Below are 19,240 nucleotides of genomic sequence, written 5' to 3'. Positions count from 1 at the left end.
ATTAGTCAACCGTGAAAAATGTCCAGATTTTCTGGAAGACTAATTCAAAACAATATGTTATTTTTCCTTCACGAGTTCTTTTACAATTAGCAGATGTTTTCTGTTAAGATTGAAAGACATTAAATTCATGAAATGGACTCTGCCTTTGCTACAGGTGCATCTGTGCATCAGGGTTTACGGGCCAACACTGCGAAAGCTCGTATATCCCTTGCTCACCGTCGCCGTGTCTGAATGGAGGCACCTGTCACCAGAGCTCTGAAACCAGCTACTCGTGCCACTGCCTTCCAGGTAGGATCATCAAACTGGCTTTCGTTTGTTTGTTAAAACCACCACAGCCACCACATACAAAGTGTAAAAAGATAGTCTGGTTAGTGAGAAAAAGGAAATGTGAAGGGTCTAAAGAGACAGAAATGAAAGGGAAGACAACTGAATGTAGGACAGGGTTTTTCCCTGCTGGTGTAACACGTACCTGCAGCGCCCAAGTGTTGTTTTTTTTCTTCAAAGCACCTAAACCACTATAGCTTTACTATAAACTTTGTTTAACCAATGTTCGGCAGACAGATTTTGTAAAATAAATATTATAAATATAATAATAAACAACTGACCACCTCCCACCTACGACCACAGCACCTCAACCCTCCAGAAATCTGGAGAAACCCTGTAGGAGTGAGAAAAAGAAAGATACTGTAACTGGCATTTATCTATAAATGAATGTAGCTTTGAGTTTCTGAATTGTTACATTATGTTGTTTGAGGTACAAACAGTGTGATCCTGTAGGCTGGTTGTATTGGACACAGTGTTGTCAGTCTGCTACGGTTAGCAAGTTGACACAACACACACACACACACACACACACACACACACACACACACACACACACACACACACACACACACACACACACACACACACACACACACACACACACACACAGTTACATTCCTTTAAACTAAAGCATTTGTATTTCATTGATTGTCTTTCCAAATGAACATGTAATTAAAACAAACCAATCATCACATCAATGTCTCTTTCTTTCATCATTGCCAGGTTTCAATGGAACCAACTGTGAGAACAACATCGATGACTGCCCCGATCATCAGTGTGCCAATGGAGGAACCTGCATGGATGGAGTCAATACCTACAACTGTCAGTGCCCTCCTGAGTGGACGGGTATGTGTGACCACTATTACACTCATTTTTACCACCATTTCCGTGGCTTACATCATGGTACAGTTTGTTCAACTTTCATCCCACATTCTCAAATCCATGCGAAACATCAGGAGTTCTTCATGTGCCTGAAGGGGATCTGTGGCTGAAGATGACCTAAAGCGTGTTTCAACAAGGAATTCAAAAAACAAGTTTTTAGATTTCAAACACGTGTTCATGCAAATAGTTTATTTGCATTATGCTAAAAGCCATCTTAAAAGATCGTCTCGCCTGCTGTCTTAAAAGTGTGTGCTGAGTATGTTATACTAAATATTCTGTGAAATGACATCCACAGCAGGTTATATGTACCTTTTGATTGTGTAGACATCAAAGCCATATCGGATCTCTTTCTCCGTACTTCTGAGGTCTGTACTCTGTCCAAGGCGTGTCTCTGCTAACACACAGCCTTACTGTTTAGAAAAGCAAACATGCATACACCAGCTTCCTTGGGCCTGTCTGACTTTATGTAGAACGAATCCAAGCGGGGAAAACATGCCAGTAGTTTTGTTGTCTACCAGAAACTCATGAGGTTACTACAGTGAGCTGCGATATGGAGAGCATAAATTGAATTTTGTTTCAATTGTTTTCCTCCGCGTCACGCTCACCTTTTCGTCCCCCTCCCACAGGTCAGCACTGTACAGAGGATGTGGACGAGTGTCGGCTGCAGCCAAACACTTGCCAGAATGGAGGGACCTGCAGTAACCTGATTGGCAGCTACGTCTGCGTGTGCGTCAACGGCTGGAGTGGACCCGACTGCTCCGAAAACATCGATGACTGTGCTACAGCTGCATGCAGCACAGGCTCCACGTGCATCGACCGTGTTGCGTCTTTCATCTGTCTCTGCCCCCACGGAAAGACAGGTGGGCTGGCAGTGCAAAACCACGCATATAGGAAACCTTCAAATGCATTATACGAGTGACTGCAAATCTACTGCGTTTAGAGACATAACAGAAAGGCTTTCTGCCTTTGATTTCTGCACTGAGTGTTGAAATGTAGAGGACTTGAGATTTAGGATTTAGTGGAACAGGTCGAACCAGAATTCATGTTTTTATAAGCAGACAATTTGACTATTTCGCTCAAGGACATTTAGTGTATTTTCAACCGACTGAAGACAGGCACATTTTTGGCTTTGGAATAAGTCTTGCATTAAAAGTAAACTTCTCCCCTTTAGCTTGATTCTCTGATGTGGGCATATCCCTGTGGCTTTATTTGAGATTTCATGTCTCAGCACAGACGAGGTTTCACGGTTTTCATTGCGTTACAAGACCTTTTTTTTTTTTTTTGTTACGAATACCTTTTAACATGGTTTTCTTTACAGGTTTGCTCTGCCACAGAGATGACGCCTGCATCAGTAACCCCTGTAGAGAGGGCTCTCAGTGTGACACCAACCCCATTAGTGGCATGTTCAACTGTAACTGTCCACCCGGATATGTAGGCAGCACCTGCAACATCGACAGAGACGAATGCAGCATTGGTAAGTGTTAGAAACATGCACAACATGTATCTTTGCTTGACTTCTGTTCTTCTTTCAAACATGCCTCTTCACCCTCTGTCACCCCCAGGTACCAACCCATGCGAGCACGGCGGTCAGTGTGTGAACACCGACGGCTCCTTCACCTGTAACTGTGTTAGGGGATACGCTGGGCCACGCTGTGAACAAGATGTCAACGAATGTGCTTCAAATCCCTGCCACAACGATGGCACTTGTCTGGATCGCATTGGGGACTACACCTGCATTTGCATGCCCGGTAAATTTTTCAAGAAATTGTAAATGACCTTACGTTTTAACAAACTTTAGCAGACAAGTGCAGCATTTTAAAATTGTAAGTCTTTGTTGTTGTTTTTTTTAGTTATCTGCAGTGGTTAACAATTGATAGCAAATGTTATTTAGAAGTTAAGGTTGCACAGTTCTTTGAATTGTATTATCAATTACAGATAAAGTATGATCACAAAGATTGACAGTGATTAACAGTCATATCAAACGTTCAGTATTTATTTTTTAATTCCCGGATGTGAATCCACCCAGAGATCTGTGCCCTCGTCCTATGACTCAACTTTTCAAATCTGAAAAAGATTTTCACTATTTTGCTCCTAAATATGAAAAAGTTGTTTCTCCAAATTCCTGCAGGATTTGAGGGGACTCATTGTGAGATAGAGGTGAATGAGTGTATCAGCTCACCCTGTTTGAATCAGGGTAAATGTCTGGACCAGGTCAGCCGTTTTGTCTGCGAGTGCCCAGCAGGTCAGTACACGTAAAGCTACGTTTAATGTTTTAAATGAACTGTATTGGCGTGTTATTGTGTTCATCACGTTCATGTTCTGTGTACTGTTTTCAGGCTTCAGCGGTGAAATGTGCCAAATAGATATTGATGAGTGTTCCAGCACACCCTGTTTAAATGGGGCCAAGTGTATTGACCGGCCCAACGGATATGACTGTGAATGCGCTGAAGGTAAAAGGGGAATTGCACTCCATGACCCCGAAAATAGTATGTAAGCACCATTTGATCCATGATCCAATAGCTGCAGTTATTATTTTAACAAGATGTCTCCCCCTCCCCCTCCCCCCCAGGGTTCACTGGTCTACTTTGTGAGGATAACATCAATGACTGCGTGCCAGCGCCGTGCCACCATGGTGTGTGTAAGGACGGCATCGCCACTTTCTCCTGTGAGTGCAACCCTGGATACACAGGCTCCATCTGCAACATCCAGGTCCAGGAGTGCCACAGCAACCCTTGTCAGAACCGAGGACGCTGCATTGACTTGGTTAATGCCTACCAGTGTAACTGTCCACAAGGAATCACAGGTAGGTACTTAATGCGCTGCAAATACTCTTCAAAAAGCCTGCAGGGCGAGACAAGTTGATCTGAATTTATTCGGAAAAGAAAGCGTGTAATTTGTTATGTGGAACAGAAACAATGCATGCAGTTTTCCAACAGCTGTGATTGAGGCTGATAGTCTGTCACCCTAAAAACAACCACACCGGTGTGTGCTGTGGTCACTGATGTACAAATGAATGTAATCATCAAAATAGTTGATACGCTTTCTCATTAGTCTCTTGTCTGCCTAACAACAACACCTGGTTGCTACAGTAACCATTTATACTGAACTGTCAGCACAAAACAGATTGTTTTGGTTATAGTTCCACAATGCTTTGTTATACCTTTTCACTTTAAATGAGCTCTCCAGATTTTTATTTGAAAGAATTTAAATCTGAGCATTTCTAAGTAATCCGTTCACCAAATAGTAGCAGGGGCCAAAATCACGTTAACGTACTCCAGAGAGTTCTCCCTTGATTGATTCTTGTGCCCCATGAAAGTTTAGTGCTGAGAGAGCAGCTCAAATTGAATCGAAAGACTCCCACCCCCCACATCTAGAGTTTCCTGTGTAGTTTTTACATGTGTTGTAAAGTCAAAAACTGTGTGTGTGCGCATGTGTGTGGAGTAGTCACAAGTCTGAGTCGAGTGGTGCTAGCCCATGTGGCTCTGTGGATTAGTCAGCTCAGTTCAGTGCGTTGTACCAGCCTGAGGCCTGGTACTGAAGTCTGTTCTTTACTCACTTTACCAAAACTGGTGTCAGATCACCCTGTCGGGTCTGCTTTCAGGTTTCATACACTCACTTCCCCTCTTCAGATGTGCCTTCTTGTCTCAGTTTTTACTTCGTATTTCATTCCTGTTTAATTCCTTTTATTCAGTTCTTTGTTTCTTTTCCACCTCCTCTGACCCTCTCGTGCTCATTCCACCTTCAATAATTGTTCTGTGAATGTTAATCGCTGATGTCGTACTTGCAGCTTTCTGTGCTGTATTAAAGGACTGTCTCAGTTTTTGGTCACATTTTCTCTCACATTTATTTGGAGTCTTACACCCCCTGGTGGCAAATTCGTTTTACATTTTCTTTTTTTGACTGCCATCTATTTTGCCTCTAATGCTCACTTGTCATTACGCTACTTTTAAATGCCAGCAAACATTACACATTCAGATAAAAACGATAAAGCATATAACCTGACTATTGTTACTTTACATGAGTTTGTCTTTGTCTATTTTTTCTCCTCAGGTGTGAACTGTGAGATCAATGAGGATGACTGTGCCAGCAACCCTTGTGAGTATGGAGAGTGCCAGGATGGCATCAACGAGTACAAATGTGTGTGCGCCCCTGGGTATACAGGTATGTACCTCAGTAGATCAATGTGTTTAAAAAATGAGGCAGGATGGAAATGGCTCAGTATTTATAATACTCCAACCTAAGTCCACTGAAATCAGCACATTAATCAAGCCTACGCTTTTGATACAACTAATCTCTTTGAATTGCTCTCTAATAGGAGATAAATGTGATGTGGACATCAATGAGTGTAAGTCAAACCCATGTATGAGCGGAGGGACCTGCATGGACAAGGTCAACGGGTTCCACTGCCTGTGTCCAGCCAGCACCCACGGCCCTCTGTGCCTAACTGGGACTGACCACTGTGCCCCGCAGCCTTGTGTGCACGGAAAATGTATTGAACAGCAATATGGGTATGTTAACCTTTCACCGTTGCTCTGATGTGTGTTTTATGTTCTGTGATACAACTGTTTGTTTTAAGTCGAACACTTCATGGTGGGGTAACATAAAATAGTTTAATAATAGCTGTGGCAATTTTTAAAGAACTATAAGGTAAAGCTGCCTTTGGTGCAACACCCAATTTATCTCCCCCCCTCACCATTGTTTTATTTTGGTAGTATCTGCCCATAGATAGCCCCCCTGCTGAAAATTCCAGCCTGCCTTTGTTTCCAAATTTGTAGCAGCTCCACATTAAACTGGAGCATCAGTGCTAATACTTGTATATAGTAATCCGAGTCATAGCTGTTCTGGAGGTGCTGAAACTTATGCCAGAGATGCTGGAGTTCAAGGACCTGCCATGTGTCTTAATTTCACATTTTCGACCTTTCCTTTCCTGTCCTTCGTGTCAAGGTACCGTTGTGAGTGTGAAGCTGGCTGGGTCGGACAGCACTGTGAGAACGAAAAGGATGAATGCCAGCCAAATCCATGCCAAAATGGTGGCACCTGTGTGGACAGACATAATGGCTACACCTGTCAGTGCCAACTTGGATTCAGAGGTAACACCACTACGATAAATAATTTGATCTCAATAAAGTATTTTTGAGCCATATTTCCAACCAATCAATTGAAGAAAAAGAACCAAGTTTTAAAGATGCAGACTCGAGGCTTCCACATCACACTTGTATATTTTCCTATTGGACCAGAATTGACTTTCAAACCAGTGATGTCACAAATCCTGCTTGCAAGTACTCTCTTTAAACCCTGATATTGGCTGGAGTTCGGAGAAACTTTCCACTTTCAGCAGAAGGATTTTCCAGTGTAAAACTGCACTTCCATCATTCTGCATCCAAGAGAAGTAGAGGGAGACTTTAAAAACGGAATACGTGAATCACTCCTCCTCTCTCGTCAGGTGTGAGCTGTGAGAAGAACGTAGATGAATGTGCTTCTGGGCCCTGTCTGAACCAAGGCATATGTATCGATGAAGTCAACAGTTACACATGCCAGTGTAGTCCACCATTCACAGGTTAGTGATCATATCTCTATCATAACATATTCAACATCCCAGCATGCGATTACACACTTTGTAATGGCCACCTGAATATCCTTTTAGTGAAGATTTCCATCACCGTGTTTTTATCATTCTGAAAAAAAAAATCTGTGTGAAAATAGGTCAACACTGTGAGGAGGAACAGGTTCCCTGTGCCTCTCATCCATGTGAACGAGGAGGAGTGTGCCGTCCATCTGCAGATTACACCTCTTACACCTGTCGATGTCCAACTGGTTGGCAAGGTATGTGTGTGTGTCTGCAAAGTGTTGTGTTCCTCAGTATGTTTGGATCTGAGACAAGAGGAAAGAACAAAAAGAGACCACGTGCCTGAGTGCAAATCATAACTAATATAGCATATTACTGCTAGATTGATGCTGTGCCAACAGTTGTCGCTTTTGTGTTCACAATTTTTTAGGTACGCGCTGCAATGAGGACATGAATGAATGCCTAAAGAACCCTTGTAAAAATGGGGGTCATTGCATGAACAGCCTGGGGAGCTACATGTGTAAATGTCAACCTGGATACAGTGGACACAACTGTCAGACCGACATTGACGACTGCACACCAAGTGAGTTTCACTTCAACTAATTTAGTCACCTTATTATCATTGGCTCCGACATTATGACACTCATGTGCCAGTGGTGCTCTTAAGACATACGCTTGTCGTCTCCCCTTTCTAGACCCGTGCCTGAATGGAGGCTCTTGCGTGGACGACGTCGGGAGCTTCTCCTGTGACTGTCGCCCGGGTTTTGCAGGGGAGCGCTGCGAGACTGAGGTCGATGAGTGTGCCAGCCAGCCCTGCAGGAACGGTGCCATCTGCCAGGACTACGTCAACAGCTTTGTGTGCATGTGTCGAGCGGGATTTAATGGAATCCTCTGTGAACACAACATCCCTGAATGTACTGAGAGGTGAGCCATTTATTCAACCTGCGATCAATACAAACTGCATTTAATTCTTTTGTTCCCCTGCATTTCATTCTTCCGAGACAATTTTTGTTGACAACTCGTGACTGAGAAACTGAGAGAAAGAATATGAATGCTGTTTTGAACGATTTTAGATTTGATCGGAAATCCGCCCGCGGTTCTTGTGGGTTTGACACTTCACCAGGAGGTCATGTACTAGCAGGTTTTAAAGAATTTGTTTTCATTAACCTCTGCTTTCTTTTTCTCCTTCCCTCCAGCTCGTGTCTGAATAATGGGACGTGCATTGATGACATCAATGCTTTTTCCTGCCGTTGCCGCCCTGGTTTCTATGGGGTATTCTGTGAGTACGAGCAGAACGAGTGCGACTCTCAGCCTTGCAAGAACGGAGGCACCTGCACTGACGGCCTGGGCACCTACCGCTGCACCTGCCCCGTCGGATACAATGGACCGAACTGCCAGGTAAAATGTCTGCCACTGCAAGGGCACATCATGTTTCTGCAGAAACATGTTCTTCGCAGCTAAAAAGTATTGTATTAGTTAACAACTGAAGTACCCAGCAAAGGATGTTGATGCAGTTATATTCCTTCTGTTTGCGTAGTATTTGCATCCTCTTTTAACACTCTGTCCGTTCCTCCTTTGTTTGCAGAACTATGTGAACCTGTGCAGCCAGGTGCGCTGTCATAACGACGGCACCTGCTCTCAAACAGCAACTTCCTGGATCTGCCACTGTCAAATAGGATGGACAGGACTTTACTGTGACGTCCCCAACATATCCTGCCAGGACGTCGCTGCCAGGAGTGGTGAGGCACTACTTCCTGTTGATTTGTTGTTTCAGCTAAAAAGGACACGATTGGGGAAGACAAACACTTTTAAATAATGATAAGGATTATATAGGAAATGAATTACTTATTTATATCACCCAAAGACAAAAGTGTCATGAAGTGTTGTTTCAATGTAGCCTGATATCGATAATTTTGTCGGTTTCCTGCATAAACTTTCATCAGACGAAATATTGAAATAGGTAGTACAAGTTGTGATTCTTTTTACTCCAAATTACTGCAGGTCAAGAGGTGGAGAATGTGTGTAAAAACGCGGGGCGGTGTGTAAATGTGGCCAATTCCCATCAGTGTCAGTGTCAGCCAGGATACATGGGCAGCTACTGTCAAGACATGGTCGATGAGTGCCGGTCAAACCCTTGTCGCAATGGAGCGACATGCAAGGATTATCAGGGCACATATGAGTGTATCGTAAGTACATGCTTGGCTTTTTTGTTTGTTTGTTTCCAAAGGTGGTTGTAAGGGTGCAGATTTTTTATGTTCAAACCCACAATGAAGTAACCTCTGTTTCTTGTTTCATTGCTCCAGTGTAAACCAGGCTTCCAGGGGGTGAACTGTGAGTATGATGTTGATGAATGCCATTCTAAGCCCTGCCTCCACGGAGGAACGTGTATCAACCTCATCCACCGCTTTACCTGTTCCTGCCCACCTGGAACACACGGTGAGTCTGCATTATAGAGGATTAAATGATAGGTGCCCTGCAAAGTTTCTTAAAAGCAGCTTGGAACTTAAAATGTGGACAACAACTGCCCCTATTAGTTAGAGATAACCATTTCCAATTCTATAACAGTGGGATGATGAAATAGCACCATCCTCTGTTGGCTCCGCTGCTTCAGTAGTTCTTACAGTGGGAAGGAACGTATGTTGTATTTTGTATGAAATCAAACGTTGGCCTGAATGCCTCTAAAAATAATATTAAAACCAGATCAAATCCTGTTGTGAAAAATATTTATTTGACTTGATACACGCGGTTATATCTGTCTTTTCTTTGCTCTGTAGGACTCCAGTGTGAAGTAAATGAGGATGACTGTGCTCCGAAGGCCAACTCTTGGGAACCTCGCTGTCTGAATGGCGGACAGTGTGTGGATGGTGTGGGCCGTTACACGTGCTCCTGCCCCGCAGGGTTCGTCGGCGAGCACTGTGAGGGAGATCTGAACGAATGCCTGTCTGGGCCCTGCCACGCTCTCGGAAGCCTTGACTGCATTCAGCTGGTCAACGATTACCAGTGCCGCTGTCGCCTTGGATACACGGGTACATTCATATTAGCTGCTCTGGGGGGGACATAACACCACCACAAATATCTCTTTATCAATGAAAAAGCAAGGCGTTAGTGTTTTTTTCTGCAGTGTGTCAGCATCAGAGATATTTGAATAATTCATTAAGCCTGTCAAGTGTTGCTGCTGTTAAATTTTTCTCTCGCCGGGTTCCTCTTTTTCTCTTCCCTCTCCTTGTTTCCTCAGGTCATCATTGTGAATCCAGGGTGGATCTGTGTCTGTCTAAGCCATGCCATAACAGTGGCATCTGCTCTATGAACATGAGTTCAGTACATGGCTACACCTGCTCTTGTCCTCCTGTAAGTTGTCTTCAACAGCATTTATACAGCACTTTGGCATTATAGGATCACCTATACCCTCTTTTTATGCTCGCAAACGGCCTTTCCAGTCATGCATGTAACACTACACTCTCATTATTGTAACTGTTATATAAACAAGATTACTGTTTTTTTACATGAAGGTTTTGATTAACAGCGTGCTGCTCCTCAATGTTTGAATTAACTGTTGGCAGGCATCATTTTTCGTGGATGTTTTGATTTTTTTTTTGCACATGTAACAAAGTTCATGGTGTGAACGGCACGCAAAGTGATGTCTCAACAAAGAGTGTCTTTTGCTGGCAGTGGTGTGAAAAAACAAAGCACTGATTTTGGCAGGAGTGTCAGAGATTGTATTATAGTTCATAAGCGCAAAAAAAAAAAAAATCAATACCAGTGATTATTAAGCAGTAAATGTTAACTTTGGTTAAAGCCTGTTTCCCAATCTTTTCAATGGAATACAACACCAGTAATTTGTATCTGATGCTTAGTTATCCTTAGGATAAAGGATCTATTTCATTAATCTGTCATGAATTGTTTAATGTGTGCATACTAAGTCACTGCAGAAGATGAAAGCAGATAGGTGGCTGACAAGTGATTTCCTGTCTTTAGTCGAACGTCTTTTCACACTAAGTGCCTGTTTTTCTCTCCACTAACCTCTTCCTCCCTATTTATTCTCATGCTTGCTTCAGAGGGCCACACCATGGCTCAGGTATGGTAGACTAGCAACAGATTTGTAGGACCAACTCGATATACACTTATTACAATAGTTTGATCAAGTGTCAGCTGTAAAGTTTTATTAATCTTTTACAAACGTCACAACCTTTCAAATGAGCATTACTATCACACCTAAACAACGCGTTGTGCTTTCTAGGGCTTTACTGGATTCAGCTGCGGTGAAATAGAGGGCTACAACTGTGCAAAACTACATTGCCAGAATGGTGGGCGCTGTGTGGTGTCAGCGGTTGGTCATCTGTACTGCCGGTGCCAGCCAGGCTTCAGTGGGCCACACTGTGAGAACGAGCAGAAGTGTTCTTTGACCTGCAAAAATGGAGGAACCTGCATCAAAGACCCAATCAACCCATACCAGCACCGCTGCCTCTGCTCCGTGCTCTTCTCTGGACAATACTGTGAGAACAAACTGGTCGTACCACACACTCCAACCTGCCCCTATCTGCAGTGTAAGATGCAGTCGGGGGATCAAGTGTGTGACAATCAGTGCAACAACCATGAATGTCAGTGGGATGGAGGAGACTGCTCACTCAACTGGCGGCAGCCTTGGCTTAACTGCACCGCCAGTGTTCCCTGCTGGAACCTCTTTAAAAATGGACAGTGTGATAAGGAGTGTGACAACTCTGGCTGCCTCTTTGACAGCTTTGAATGCCAGGAGACCTCAACGGGCTCCTGCAAGTATGTGACTCTCTTCTTCATTTTGTCATTGCTTTTTCAGCTACATATTAAAGTACAAAATATTGTTTAAAGCCAAATCACAAACACATATTTTTCTTATGCCGTGTACTTTTAGGTATGACAAGTACTGCGCAGACCACTATGGTAACGGCATCTGTGACCAGAGCTGCTACATGGAGGCTTGTGGCTGGGACGGCTTGGACTGCTCCGCTAACATTCCAGCCAATCTGGCGGACGGCACCCTGGTTATTGTGGTCCGGCTGCAGCCTGAGGAGCTGCTGGGAGACTTGAGGGGTTTCTTACGCTCCCTAGGAGCCCTGCTGCACACCAACCTGCAGGTGAAGCTGAAGGAAAATAAGGAACCGATGGTGTTCCCTTTCTATGGGGAGCAAGAGAAGCAGGGACAACATATACTGAGGAGCCGAAGCAAACGGGAGCTGGAGAGGGAGGTTATTGGGTAAGGGTAGTGGAGCACTCACATAATCACACGTCTTGGTAGTTATCATCTGTCAATAGCTTGAAATTAATCACCAAATCACCCCTTATTGTTAACTGGGTTTGTATTTTCTCAACTGTCCATGCAGCTCTGTGGTGCACCTGGAAATCGATAACCGTGAATGTTCCCAGACTTCGGTTAACTGCTTTTCCAACACGGATGAGGCTGCGTCCTTCATTGCTGCTGCACACATCAAGGCAGAACTGCCTTACCCTCTAGTGTCTGTTGAGAGTAAGTGGGCCTGTCATTCAGCGGTTAATGGAATTTAAGTGCTTGATTTTTAGATAAACACCTAAATGTAAAGAAGATAAAACAGCTGGGTTTTTCATCTGGTGTATCATTCAGGTAGTCCAAAAGGTCCATCTGAGCCACAGGTGCTGCTGTACCTGATTGGAGTAGCAGTGGTTATTATACTGCTTATCCTGGTGCTGGGAATGCTAGCAGCCAAGAGGAAGCATAAACACGGTGTCCTGTGGCTGCCCGACGGCTTCTTGGCCACGAAAAATGACAAGAGGAGAGAGCCTGTCGGACAGGATGACTTTGACATGAAGTGAGTGAATATAAGAGCATTTAAAACCGGATAATATGATCACGACTACTGGGTGTAAACTGGTAAAAATGTCAGGGTTTTGAGATGATCTGGGGGAAATGTAGAGCAGAGAAAGTAGTGAAACCTGTGTAGGAAACTTTATGTTTAATAGTGAGAACAACTCGAAGGCAGCAATAGGAGTTTGTGGTTAAACTGTCCAGTGACAGATACTTCGAGTGCAAAACACAGCACAGCATGCATGCTGAGTCCTGGAGTACATATCAGAATGAAACTGTACTGTCTTTTAAACTTCAGTCTTTTTCTCATATCAGGAATTTTAAGACACAGGATGGAACCTTGATTGATGGAGGTCAGAGTCAGAGATGGCTGGAAGATGAGGTCCCATCCAAGAAACCAAGAGTAAGTGAATCATAAGTGAAAAGCAGTGGTCCACATAAACTCCATGGATTGAGAAATATTTGGGACATGCGGAAAGATTTTTGGCTGTTGTGAATTTTGTTGTGAGCTCCATTTCTTTTTGTAGACCGAAGACAAACCCCTGCTGCCCATCCCTATGGACGGAGGTGTTGACCGCAGAGAGTGGACCCTGCAGCACCGCAAAGCTGCCGACATCACCCTCACTCCTCCGCAGGCCGACCTGGATGCCGACTGTCTGGATGTTAATGTCAAAGGACCCGGTGAGAAAACAACAACATCTAGACCGAAAGATCCGATTAATTGTCAATGCTTTTTGTTTAGTCATGAATTTCTCCCCTCTCAAGACGGCTTTACCCCTCTGATGCTGGCATCGCTGCGTAACGGTGGAGGCCCAGACTGCAGCCTGCACGGAGAAGAGGAGGAAGAGAGTGGTGGAGATGAACCGGGGCCGAGTGTCATTTCAGACCTGATCGCTCAGGGTGCCTCTTTGATGGCTCAGACTGATCGTACTGGAGAAACGGCTCTCCACCTGGCTGCCCGCTACGCCAGGGCGGATGCTGCTAAGAGGCTGCTGGACGCCGGAGCGGATCCCAACGCCCATGACAACATGGGCAGAACTCCTCTGCACGCCGCAGTGGCAGCCGATGCCCAGGGAGTCTTTCAGGTGAGACGACTCTCTGATCAGAAGCAGATATTAAATATGAATTCATCTATTTATATCAGCCATTTTAGTTGCGTTTATGCTGACACCAGCTCCACCGCTGTAGCTAAAACATCAACTGCAATCAATGGCGAAGATCATTTCTGCGAACGGATATTTACTGAAATTCTTATCACTATAGTCAGCCATGAGTTATTAACGATATCTCTTGTGTTCATGTTCTCCCAGATCCTCATCCGCAATCGTGCAACAGAGCTGGATGCCAGGATGAATGACGGTACGACTCCACTGATCCTGGCAGCCAGGCTGGCTGTGGAGGGCATGGTGGAAGAGCTGATCCACTGCCACGCCGACATCAATGCTGTAGATGACCACGGTCAGAAAACCACATTTCTCTTCTTTGTCTGAAGTCTCGTGTTTGTGTTGGATGTCTGGTTTATCAATTACTGCATGTTCTCAGCAGTATTGGTTCAGTTCTTTTAGATTTGGTCAGATAAGTAACAGCAAAGACCTACAAAGCTCTTGAGTAGTAACCGAAGATGATTAGAAATGAAATGTAACGGAAACAATGGCCAACAAATAGTAATAACTCTTCCCTGGTTAACATGGATGTCCTTTTTTTTGTCTTTTTGTTAATCACCACATCATTTTAGGCAAATCTGCTCTGCACTGGGCAGCTGCAGTTAATAATGTGGAGGCCACTCTTGTGCTTTTGAAGAATGGAGCCAATCGTGACATGCAAGACAACAAGGTGGGGTTCTCGTCTTTTCATATATGCTCTTTCTTTGTTCAAGTTATGAGTGCTCTATATCCAGTGGTGTGACAGCAATAAAAACACACGTACGGTTAGTAAAAGTAAAGATATAAAATGGCTCAAGTAAAAATTAAAACAACACTAAAGAAATAGCACAAGTACAAATAAATACTGAACGTTAAAGCTGCATTTAACATAGCAATGAGACTTAAATCCAGAAATATATTTTTTCTGTTCTTAAAAATTCTCAAAGAATGAATTGGTATATCTTTTTTTAAATAACTGCCTGTGATGCGATGTGTCAGGTGGAGTGACATTTTTTTGCTGTGTTTCCTTCAGGAGGAGACTCCGTTGTTTCTTGCAGCCCGAGAAGGCAGCTTCGAGGCCGCTCAGGTCCTCCTCGACCACTACTCCAATCGTGACATCACTGATCACCTGGATCGGCTTCCCCGCGACACCGCTCAAGAACGCATGCATCACGACATAGTCCGTCTGCTGGACCAGTACAATTTGGTTCACAGTCCACACAACGGGCCTAACCACATGGGCGGAGGAGGAAACTCCTCCGTTATGTGTGGGGCCAATGGAGCGGGCTTCATCGGCATGCGGCAGGGACCACAGGGAAAGAAGAGCAGGCGGGGAGGAGGTGGGGCGAAGGTGGGAGGTGTTGGCGGGGCGGCGAAAGATCTCAAAGAGATGAAATCCAAAAGGAGAAAGAAGCCTGCTGGAGGAGAGGGCCCGGGTTTGGGCGCCGGAGTTGGAGGGAGGAGCAAACGGAGGCACGAACGGTGTGAAGGCAGCAGGGGGACTTCCAGAGAGCTCCGTCACCATGTCACCTGTCGACTCCCTGGAATCGCCGCACTCCTACACCGGTGACGTTTCAGGCGCCGTCTCCACCACAGCAAATTCCCCTCCCCTCCTGAGCACCTCCAACTCGCGACCAATGCTGCCGCCTGTGAGCCACATGCTGGGGCAGCAGCAGGGCTGGGTGGGCATGACCAAGCACGGCTACAGCAGCCACATGTTTGGCCTCGTTCCCCACCAGATGGGCGGATCCCATCCTGGCATGGCGCAACACCACAGCCAGGGCCCGATGCTGACTCCCATGAATGTCACCATGAGCAGGGAGCAGCTGCCGCCCATCGTCACGTTCCAGATGATGGCCCCCGGAGCAGGCCAGGCCATGCTGAAGCAACCTCAGCCGGGGCAGGTACAAGTCACGCAGTCCCAGGGGCAGAACCAGGGTCAGGGTCACTCCCAGCAGGGACCCGGGCACCTCCACTGCACCCAGGGTATGATGTACCAGATGTCTGAGCAGATGGGCATGGGACACGGGCTTTCCCACACCCTGCAGCACCCCCACACCGTCAGCCACGGAGGCCACGGGGGGATCGAGGGCCAGTCTCGGCCACTGCCCTCCTACCCGCCCATGCAGAGCCCCGTGGATAAATACCCGACGCCCCCCTCGCAGCACAGTTACACCACCGCTGGCTCAGAAGGCACCACGCCCGGCCACTCTGCCCACCCACCGAGCGAGCACCCGTATCTCACCCCTTCCCCCGAATCCCCAGACCCGTGGTCCTCATCCTCGCCGCACTCCAACTCGGACTGGTCTGACGTCACCACCAGCCCCACCCCTCTGGGGAACTCCCACCACGCACTGCCGTCAACGCACCACACACACATTCCAGAGCAGGTGCAGCTGCAGCCACAGTCGCAACCGATGCAGCAGTCCTCTCAACAGCCTCAGCTCGGAAACATGCAGGTGTTTGCGTAGGCCTGCCAAGAGGAAAGCAGAAACGGACTGACTTCGACGTTCTGTGTAGTTTAAATAACGACACGCAGTAACACATTGAATGCTTTTTTTTTCCACTTCTCTCTTTAAATTCTCATGTTTTGTTCGTCATTATGATAATCAGTCGCCTCCCTTTTATATTTTCTTCTCCTCTTTGCACTTAAGAAAGCTGTGTATAGTTTCTGAAACGTCGGTAAGTGCTATCAGCTAGAAATCAAAATGTTCTCAGTATCAAGACTGTGCCCGAGCTGAAATCATTTTTCTGTGTAGCGTCTTTGATCCCAGCGTCCTCTGCTCTCTGAGGGCTCCAGTCATGACTTTTCTTTTTGTTCTTTGGCACCGAACACACAAACTGTTTATTGAGGGATCATTGAGGAGCTGCAGGCCAGATGGCAGTCAGCTGGTGTTGCATCAGACAAACAGAACGGGACTGTTGAGATGGACACGGAGACGGGACTGTGGACTTCCTGCTTTGATATTGTCTGCCCTGGATGACATTATTTCTTTCTGCTATATGCTATCCTTACGTGTTGTTTAGTGTCACGAGCCTGCCTCTACTCACTCCATTCACTCTGTTTTGTTAATATGATGGGTCAGACTCAGTTAATGCTTTTATTCTCAAAGCAAAACTACCTGCCTTTGTGTTTCGTATTTTTTGTGTGCATTGTTTTTATTGTCCTAAAGGGGAATTTTTCTAAAAGGCTAAAAGGCGCGATTAGAAAGACAAACACCTAAATAATGACACATTAAAAACAAATGCACACTGAGGCAACTTATTACTGTGGGTCTTCAGTATGCGTTACGCGTAAGCATTTGAATCGGTACATTAATAGTGTTTCCCATCAAACATGATCAGTTGATAAGAGGCTTGCGCACTCGTGTTTTCAAGGCAGTTACTGTTTCAGAAATACAAAAGAGTTGATTTGAAAACCAAATCCGAGTGTGTGGACGTCTCGCCACGACGTTTTGTTGAGGGATTCGTTCAGACCATTTATGCAAAACCGTGCATTAGTTTTGTCACGCTCGTTCCTGTTGCGTCATGAGGTTTAGCATTTTGTAAGACGACATGTACATACGATTAGAGCTCATTCTGCTTGTTATAACTGAGGCAAAGATATCGTTGACTTTGTAAATGTCTTTTTTTTTTCTTCTTTTTTTTTATATGAATACTGTTCGCACTTCCTGAATGATTCTGAATGTTACAGAGGCGCATGTTGTTGTTTTTTTGTTGTTGTTGTTTTTTTTTTATCTTTAAGCTGCCTCTTCTCTAAATAGTTCTTCTTTCAAAATGATGTAACCAGTTTTGCTTTGCTACAATCAGAGTGTGTCTCAGCACCGTCTGTAGTCCTCATGATTCATAAACCAAGTCTGGAGGTGAGTATGGTAAACTCTCTTTTTTCTTTTCTTTCGTCCTCCTCTTTAAAGTTGGTGTCGAGCAGAGGTTTTTGTGTGACTGCTCGGTCAACACGGACAATCAGTCACATGTTTTAACTTTTGAAGCTTAAAAAAGGAACATCAGCGTCTCTTTAAGACCAAATTTGATCTTTATTCAGCCAAAAATACATCGTTTCCAAATTTCTGTCAGTTGTTGTTCTTCGTTCGCAAAAGTCTTGCGATCTATCAAAAGTCGAGACACGCGGCACATCCTGCGCCGACGTAAAGGTCACCTTTGTTTGGAATTACTACCGTGTAAACAAACCAAATGTTCAAGTGTTATCAATATTCCCATTATCCGACACTCGAGGGCCTCGTTCTTTATACATACGTACAATATCCCTGTAGTTTCACAAACACGTGTTCTGTACATTTAAGGTGTCAGTTCCCGTACATATGCAAGGCTATCTGTCTATATTCTGTATATAAAATGTTTTTTTTGTTGTTGTTGTTGTTGTTTATTGTACTTTCCTGTGTTAACCAAATAGCCCATAATATACATGCAATATGAAGTAGTTGTCACCATGTTTGTATAAGGTAGAACTAAAACTGATGAATTTTATGTTGGAAAAAAAAAACAAATGATCAACCAAATGTGTTCTCTGAAATAAAGCCCAGATCTTCATAGATTCGTGAGCGTATGTTCTTTTTCTAAACCATAGTTTTCTTCACAGGTTCGTGCACATTGCTGGTGTTGATTCTGAGATTGATTTCAAGTGGGTTCAAAATCAGGCCTCAAACACATTCTGCTGTAAAAATGTGGCTATTTGAAGATAGAAGTTCAGACCGACGCTTGATTCCTTCTTCCCGATTGATTCTGTTTCTCAGTTTTGTAATTCCAACACAGCAGAGGAGCGAAGTTTGATAGATAATCACAGTATTTTACTGAAAAATAAAAGATAAAGATAAAATAAGACTTCATTAATCCCGCGGTGGTGAAATTTAGTTCAGAATACAAAAAAAACAACAGTATTCAACTAATTGTGATTTGCCTATCAGGGCCTCAGATTTACCTTAACTACTTTTAAATAACTTTTCCCCTCAATTTACCTTACAATCACTACATAAATGCGCAATTGTACTTAAATATATATTTTTAGTGATCATAGGAAATTACGAAAGTCAGAGACAATAGTTTCTACCCTAAAAATCTGGATTATATTGACAGTGAAAGTGTGGATCACAGGTTCAGTCTTGTGCATTCAGCACCACTAATGTCACAAACACTGGTCTTCAGTGCAATGTTGATAAAACTCAAAAAAGTTTTATATCACAGCTGTAAAATATAGGAAGTGTTGTCAATAAATACTTAACATGTATGTATTTATTCATTAATTGACTGCATGCAACTCAACATCTAATACACTGTTTTAATTTTTTTTTTTAAGTCTGGCATACTCTGAACTTGATGGCCTGGTGAGACTTGCTTTTGACTTGTATTTCAGGTTTCAAAACTTTACATTTGACTTCTGCTGAGCGTCACTTTTAAATATGGAAAGCGTTTTAATGCACGGGCCAACACTGTAACAATTCTCCGTTTGGATTTGTCGATATAATTTTCTTTACTTTCTCATTCCTCTGTTTTTTT

The 19,240-nt window shown here is 44.2% G+C and overlaps 1 protein-coding gene across 1 annotated transcript in view; it reads left to right on the top strand.

Annotated features, from left to right (window-relative positions):
- notch2 (notch receptor 2) overlaps window positions 1-17,030 on the top strand; it is a 41,319-nt gene extending 24,289 nt beyond the window's left edge. The window contains 32 exon segments of the mRNA XM_069694995.1: window positions 155-288; window positions 1,048-1,170; window positions 1,833-2,066; window positions 2,525-2,680; window positions 2,769-2,954; window positions 3,335-3,448; window positions 3,543-3,656; window positions 3,776-4,009; window positions 5,257-5,367; window positions 5,522-5,714; window positions 6,151-6,296; window positions 6,650-6,763; window positions 6,910-7,029; window positions 7,203-7,355; window positions 7,468-7,696; window positions 7,969-8,170; window positions 8,358-8,511; window positions 8,774-8,958; window positions 9,076-9,208; window positions 9,547-9,798; window positions 10,008-10,120; window positions 11,010-11,545; window positions 11,661-12,002; window positions 12,130-12,272; window positions 12,387-12,591; window positions 12,903-12,990; window positions 13,115-13,268; window positions 13,353-13,672; window positions 13,898-14,045; window positions 14,323-14,420; window positions 14,763-15,184; window positions 15,186-17,030. Of these exon segments, the coding sequence (XP_069551096.1) occupies window positions 155-288; window positions 1,048-1,170; window positions 1,833-2,066; window positions 2,525-2,680; window positions 2,769-2,954; window positions 3,335-3,448; window positions 3,543-3,656; window positions 3,776-4,009; window positions 5,257-5,367; window positions 5,522-5,714; window positions 6,151-6,296; window positions 6,650-6,763; window positions 6,910-7,029; window positions 7,203-7,355; window positions 7,468-7,696; window positions 7,969-8,170; window positions 8,358-8,511; window positions 8,774-8,958; window positions 9,076-9,208; window positions 9,547-9,798; window positions 10,008-10,120; window positions 11,010-11,545; window positions 11,661-12,002; window positions 12,130-12,272; window positions 12,387-12,591; window positions 12,903-12,990; window positions 13,115-13,268; window positions 13,353-13,672; window positions 13,898-14,045; window positions 14,323-14,420; window positions 14,763-15,184; window positions 15,186-16,200 (6,871 nt within the window). The 3' untranslated portion in view covers window positions 16,201-17,030.
- The last annotated feature ends 2,210 nt before the right edge of the window (window positions 17,031-19,240 follow it).

Source organism: Brachyistius frenatus, unplaced genomic scaffold (genome assembly GCF_029030835.1).
Source record: "Brachyistius frenatus isolate BFR_SWC_R1_liver_20210118 unplaced genomic scaffold, ASM2903083v1 Contig_18, whole genome shotgun sequence".
In the NCBI taxonomy this organism is placed as follows: Eukaryota; Metazoa; Chordata; class Actinopteri; family Embiotocidae; genus Brachyistius; species Brachyistius frenatus.
Note: the sequence above shows the minus strand (reverse complement) of the source record. Positions and strands in the feature narration are given on the sequence as shown.